Source organism: Gorilla gorilla, chromosome 13 (assembly GCF_029281585.2).
Source record: "Gorilla gorilla gorilla isolate KB3781 chromosome 13, NHGRI_mGorGor1-v2.1_pri, whole genome shotgun sequence".
Taxonomy (NCBI): domain Eukaryota; kingdom Metazoa; phylum Chordata; class Mammalia; order Primates; family Hominidae; genus Gorilla; species Gorilla gorilla.
The window spans coordinates 130,363,546-130,369,545 of NC_073237.2; the positions used below are offsets into that span (position 1 = coordinate 130,363,546).

Genomic DNA, 6,000 nt, shown 5'->3' on the forward strand with positions numbered 1-6,000 from the left:
GAGGCTGGGTGGCGGGTGGTACCTTAAGGGTGCAAACTGCAGATGCTGGCACAGGCAACCTCGGGACCTCCCAACCGAAGCTGCTCCAGACATACCCGATCTCTCGTTAGGGTCAGCAGATTGTGGCCATGCCCAATTAGTTTAATTAAACCCATGGGGCTTCCAGGCACTTCGGATAAAAAACAAAATAAAATAAAGTAGATCCTGCCAGCTTCAGAAGAAATGACCAGGTGGGCAACTGGGATCTCTGTGACCACTTCCTAGCACCCGGCTCTGCACACAGCAGGTGCTGCATAAATGCACGTTGCTATGATGCTCCATTAGGGCAAATAACCCAGCCCAGATTAAACTCAAAGCGGGAGGGGCGCTCCAAGTCCTCTGAAAACAGGATGTCACCATGAGAAGCCAGGGGAAATTCTGGAAGGAGGGAACATCATAGAGGCCTCCCGGCTAGACGGCCCCATATGCCATGACTGGCAGGGAGGTAGGCGACTCCCCGCCGTGTGCCCTCGAGGGGCCCTGCAACTCACCAGCCAGGGATCGCAGGCACCCACCCCCCACCCCGGCCACCCCATGAAAACAGACACACACTGTGACAACCCAAAAGGTTGTTTCTGAGGCCAGGGACATCCCTCAGAAAGTCCACAAGAGAGTAAGCCAGCTTAGGAAGGCCTGCAGTCATCATTTATTTAAACAGTCCTGGGAGGGAGACTGCAATCCCTATGCTGGTTTTGCCACTTACTGCTCTGGGCAGGAGTGGTGGGGTGATGGGGAGTCACTGAAGCTCTCCGAACCTTGACGGCCTCACCTATTAAACACAGGCAGCAACCCCCACCTAGGCTTGTGCTTAGGCCACAGCAGGGCAGGTAAGAAAGGGCAGATGTGATTTTTCTATGACCCAACCACCAAGGGTGGAGATGACTTCTTCCCTCTCCCATCCCCACCCCTTAAGAAACGTGAGTTTCAGCCGGGCGCGGGGGCTCACGTCTGTAATCCCAGCACTTTGGGAGGCTGAGGCGAGCAGATCATGAGGTCAGGAGTTCGAGACCAGCCTGGCCAACATAGTGAAACCCCGTCTCTACTAAAAATACAAAAAAGAGCTGGGTGTGGGTGGGGCACCATGGCTCATGCCTGTAATCCCACCACTTGCCTGTAATCCCACCACTTTGGGAGGCCGAGGCGGGCAGATCACAAGGTCAGGAGTTCGAGATCAGCCTGGCCAACATAGTGAAACACCGTCTCTACTAAAAATACAAAAAATAGCTGGGCATGGGCCGGGCACGGTGGCTCACACCTGTAATCCCAACACTTAGGGAGGCCTAGGCGGGTGGATCACGAGGTCAGGAGTTCGAGCCCAGCCTGGCCAACATGGTGAAACCCCGTCTCTACTAAAAATACAGGCTGGGTGCAGTGGCTCACGCCTGTAATCCCAACACTTTGGGAGGCCGAGGCGGGTGGATCACCTGAGGTCAGGAGTTCAAGACCAGCCTGACCAACATAGAGAAACCCCGTCTCTACTAAAAATACAAAATTAGCTGGGCATGGTGGCGCATGCCTGTCATCCCAGCCGACTTGGGAGGCTGACGCAGGAGAATCGCTTGAACCCGGGAGGTGGATGTTGTGGTGAGCTGAGATAGCGCCATTGCACTCCAGCCTGGGCAACAAGAGCAAAACTCCATCTCAAAAAAAAAAAAATACAAAAAATACAAAAAATTAGCCGGGCATGGTGGCAGGTGCCTGTAATCCCAGCTACTCGGGAGGCTGAGGCAGGAGAATTGCTTGAACCCGGGAAGTGGAGGTTGCAGTGAGCCGAGACCGTGCCACTGCACTCCAGCCTGGGCAACAGAGCGAGACTCTATCTCAAAAAAAAAAAAAATAGCTGGGCGTGGTGGAGGGTGCCTGTAGTCCCAGCTACTCAGGAGGCTGAGGCAGCAGAATCGCTTGAACCAGGAGATGGAGGTTGCAGTGAGCTGAGATTGCGCCACCGCACTCCAGCCTGGGCGACAGAGCAAGACTCCATCTCCAAAAAGAGAAAAAAAAAGGTGAGTTTCCCAGAAAACAAACACCAGCCATACAGAGAAACGAAGTCTTTCTCCCAACCCCTGTGTGCAGCCAGATGCAGTAAAGTGCTTTCTCCACGTGTGAATGTACAGGCGGGGCCGTCATAGCCAATGTGAGGGTTAAGGGAGCACCTGCAGCCGTCCCTGTGCAGGCAACAGCCGTACAAAGGTGGCCCACCCTCCACGGGACAGAGGAGTGGATGGCAAGATCAGCCTCAGCGACACAGGGCACTACGTGCCAGAGTCCAGGTGATGGTCATTTCCTGGGCACTGTGCGAAGGGTGTGCCTTCTGTGCCTGCCCTTAGCAAATCCTCACAGCATGGCTAAGAGGGGACTGCTATGACTGTTCTCATGACAGAGATGTTCTCTGGAGGTTGTTGCCTACCTGGGAGGGGACAGTGCCAGGATTCAATCAGAGCGGAGAGCCACACAGACACACACCCATCTGGTCCTCCTACCATCCAGGCCCCTACACGCCCTCCACCAGTCCAGCAGCAGGGCCCCTAAACACTCCTCTACAGGCCCAGCAGCGGGACCCCTAGACACCCGTCCACCCCCCAGCAGCAGGGCTCAAGGGGCCTCTGTCAGGGTTCGTATTGCTGCCTGGCCAATGGCTCCAGAGACCCCAGGAAGTCTCTGGCTTGAACTTCCAGTGCAGGGGCTGAGCCAAGCCACCTGCCACAGCCACGGCCCCCTCCTCTTCCCATCTTCCCAAACCACAGCTGGGGAGGGGCAGCCCCGGACCCAGCGAGTCCACCAGGCAAGGCTGGGCTCCTCCCAAGCCTCCTCTGTGCGGACCCAACTGCCCTGCCTCTGCCCTGAGCCCCAGCCTGCAAGCAGCAGGGAATCCTGCCCGAGCAAGTCAGCCTGGGCAGCCCCTGGAACTCATATCGAAGGCAGCCGCCTTGGTTCGAGGCCCAGCCCTGCTCCCCCACAGCTACCCTTCTCCTCAGTTTCTCCAGCCATAAAATGGAGTCCAGACTTCCCAGTCCCCGTGGGGCTCTGAGAACAGATCTGGGGAAGCCCTCTGCACTGGTGACCGCCACCCCCGCTACCTGCACCTGACCACTGACATCCTGCGGGAAGAGGGGCTGGCTCCCAGGGAGGCCTCTGAGGGCTCCTGCTAAGCCGGTCCAGGCAGTGCTGGATAATCACTACCCAGTGGGAAGGCGGGGAAGGGGCCCCTTCCCCTCAGGGCTTGCCTTTGTCAGCGCCCCCCCAACCCAGCAGAGAAGGGCCCGGTCTCCTAGGAAACGCAGTCACCGCCAAAGGGCAGAGGCCTCGCAGCCCAGCCTGGAATCGCTGGTGACTCACTCTCCCTCCTTCCCAGGAACCACGTCCTAAGTCCCACTGGTGAATGGTCCCTCTCCACATGGAGTTGCCACTGCGCGCGGTGAGGGGCTGCTGAGCTGGCTGGAAGATCGCACCTCCTCGGCGCTGGGTGGACCCGGCTGCCACCCGCTCTGCCTCCCCCGACCTCTTCTAAGCTGCTCCCGGTAAGGATTCCGCGACCCCCGGAGAACAGGACGGAAGCCTCGATTCTCTCAAGTCTTAGCCAAGTTCCCTCTTAAGAGGCCAAGAAAAGCAGCTCCGTTCGGCGGGGCAGGCATTTTCCTGCCTGGCCCTGAGGCCGCACGCGTGCCTCCGCCGCGACAAAGGCCACACTCAGCGCCCGAAGGAGGGGTGGGGGTGTTGGGAAAGCGATGGGGGCCAGGACTGGGGCCAAGTGGCCCTGGGGATCCTCGAGGCGGCTCGACCCGGGAGCCAGGACTGGCGCCAAGTGGCCCGGGTCCGAGTCCGGGAAGAGAAGGAGGCCGGCGAGGGGGCGGTGCCCGGGGCGAACCCAGCTCCCTCCGGCCCCGAGGGCTCCCGCCCCGCGCCCCTCCCGGGCCCTCCAGCCGCGCCCGGGGACGGCGCAGCGACCGCGCCCGCTCTTCCACCGGCGTCCGGCCAGGAGGCGCGAGGCCCGAGGATGCGACCCACGACGCGCACACCCGGCTCGGCAGGCTCCCTGGGGAATGAGGGGCCACTCGCAGGGCCCCGCAGAGCGAGCGCAGCGCCGGAGCCTCCCCCATCCCAGGCCGCGCAGACCGCGGAACCGGCGCACCAGAGCAGTGCCCGCGGGCGGCGGCGGCGAGACCTAGGCTGGGGGGACTTTGGCCAACTTCGCGCCTCCGGAGGTCGCGTCTCGGAGGCCCGGGGCGCACCCTCCAGCCGCCCGCCCGCGTCCCGGAGCCCGGCCGCCCCAGCCAGGGCGCCTGGGCCGCCGCCGCTGCGACCTCCGCGTTCAGTCCGCGCGTCGGGCAGCGCGAACGCCGCAGCCCCGGGGCCCTCCCGTCCGCCGGGCGCTCACCTGGGACATCTGCGGCCGGAAGTTGATGTCCTTGAGGTCGATGGAGCCGGGGGAGAGGTTGTGCAGCAGCTGGCACAGAAGGACCCCGTCGCGCAGCGCCTGCGCCAGGTCGAAGACCACGGCCGAGGGCCACACCACCCGGTGGTTGGGCGGCAGGACCTTGCAATCGATGAGCCAGCGGCCGCACTGCCGCCACTGCTCCATGGCGCCCGCGGGCCCGACCGGCTCAGGGCAGTGCTCGAGCCAAAGTGCAGCGGCCGCGGGGCATCCCGCCCGCGCGCGCGGGGCTCAGGGCCGGGGCGGGGCTTCGCGCGGGCTGCCCCAGGTCCCCCGCTGCGCCGCCGTGCGTCCCCTCCTCTTCCTCCTCCTCCTCCTCCTCGGGCTCCTCTCGGGCCGCCGCTCCCGCCCACGTGCGGCCGCGGGGCGGGCAACGGGCAGCGCGCCGGATCTCCCGGCTTCACACACGCAAGTGCCTGCGGGCCCCGGGCCGGGCTCCACGCAGCCAGTCGCCGCAGCGCTCCCCAATCCGCGCCGCCGGGCGCCGCATTCTGCGCTCGGGGCGCCCCGCGGCCGCCGCGGCTCCTGCCCCGCCCGAGACAAAGGCCCGGCGGGGTCGCTCGCTCCGCGCGTCCCGGGCCTGGGCCGCCCGCGTCGCCGCCGCTTTGTTCGCCCCACCCGCAGTCCCCACGCCCGGCGCTGCGACTCGACGACTCCGCGGCTCGGCGGCTCCGCGGCTCCGGGGCGCTGGGGGCGCAGGGGGCGCGGCCACGGCCGGGCGGGGCAGGGGCGGGGCCGGAGCACTCGCCTGGCACCTCCCCGCGTCCCAAGCGCCGCCCCCGCCCCCCCACTTCCTGCCCCGCTACCGCCCGCGAAAGTTGCGGTGGGCGGGGGTTGCGGCGCAGGCCCAGGTCCGGCCGACTTTCTCCAAGGGCGCTCGGACTTTGGGGAGCCCTTCTCCCTGGGGGAGTGACCTCGCCCGTGGAGTGATGGCCGGGCGTCACCCCGCGTGCCTTTGGTCCTCCGTGGAGGTCAGGAGGTGGTCCCTGTCGGGCTGGGCGCCCTCGCATGGCCGTTCGGTAACGACAGACTCGGGAGAGGGCACCGGGCTGGTCCGAAGCTTCCTGAGCCCCCTTGGCCCATCAAGCCGCCCCGGCGGGATACCCGAGGCTGAGGCTGAAGGCACACGGGCCCAGGACTCCCAGAGCCCTCTTCCTGTCCTCCGCCCTGGCCGGGGGCCCATAGGAAGACCCCCGACCCTGCATAAAGGCCAGGATTCCCCAGCTTTTGGCCAAAGTCCTGGCCACTCGCAGCTGCCCAGCGGGCAGTTCCCGGCGTCCAGGGCGGAATGCGTGACATGAGTGAGGGCAGGAAGGTGCTCTCCGGCCCAGGGTCGCAGCCGGCCCCGGTGCTGATCCGCCCTGATCTCCCTTCTAGGCCACACCCTGGGTGGTGGGGGCGCGGTCTGTCCAGCTGGCAACGTGTGACGGTAGGAGGGGCTTCAACGACAAACAGATTCTGCAACTGAAATTATATGGATCCTGGCTCAGCTGCCGGGAACCGCGGGTTTTCACTGCTGATTCACTGGG

The 6,000-nt window shown here is 64.3% G+C and overlaps 1 protein-coding gene across 12 annotated transcripts in view; it reads right to left on the reverse strand.

Moving 5' to 3' along the window:
- The window catches only part of VAV2 (vav guanine nucleotide exchange factor 2), a 230,131-nt gene extending 224,977 nt beyond the window's left edge, over positions 1–5,154 (reverse strand). For 6 of the 12 annotated variants that reach the window (XM_063696852.1, XM_019034114.4, XM_055351474.2 and 3 more), the window contains exon 1: positions 4,415–5,152. In XM_063696852.1, coding sequence (XP_063552922.1) covers positions 4,415–4,618 — 204 coding nt within the window. In that variant the 5' untranslated portion in view covers positions 4,619–5,152. Of the gene's footprint in view, positions 1–4,414 lie in introns of all 12 variants that reach the window. The other 6 variants (XM_019034116.4, XM_055351476.2, XM_063696848.1 and 3 more) reach the window with 3 other exon arrangements.
- Between the last annotated feature and the right edge of the window lie 846 nt (positions 5,155–6,000).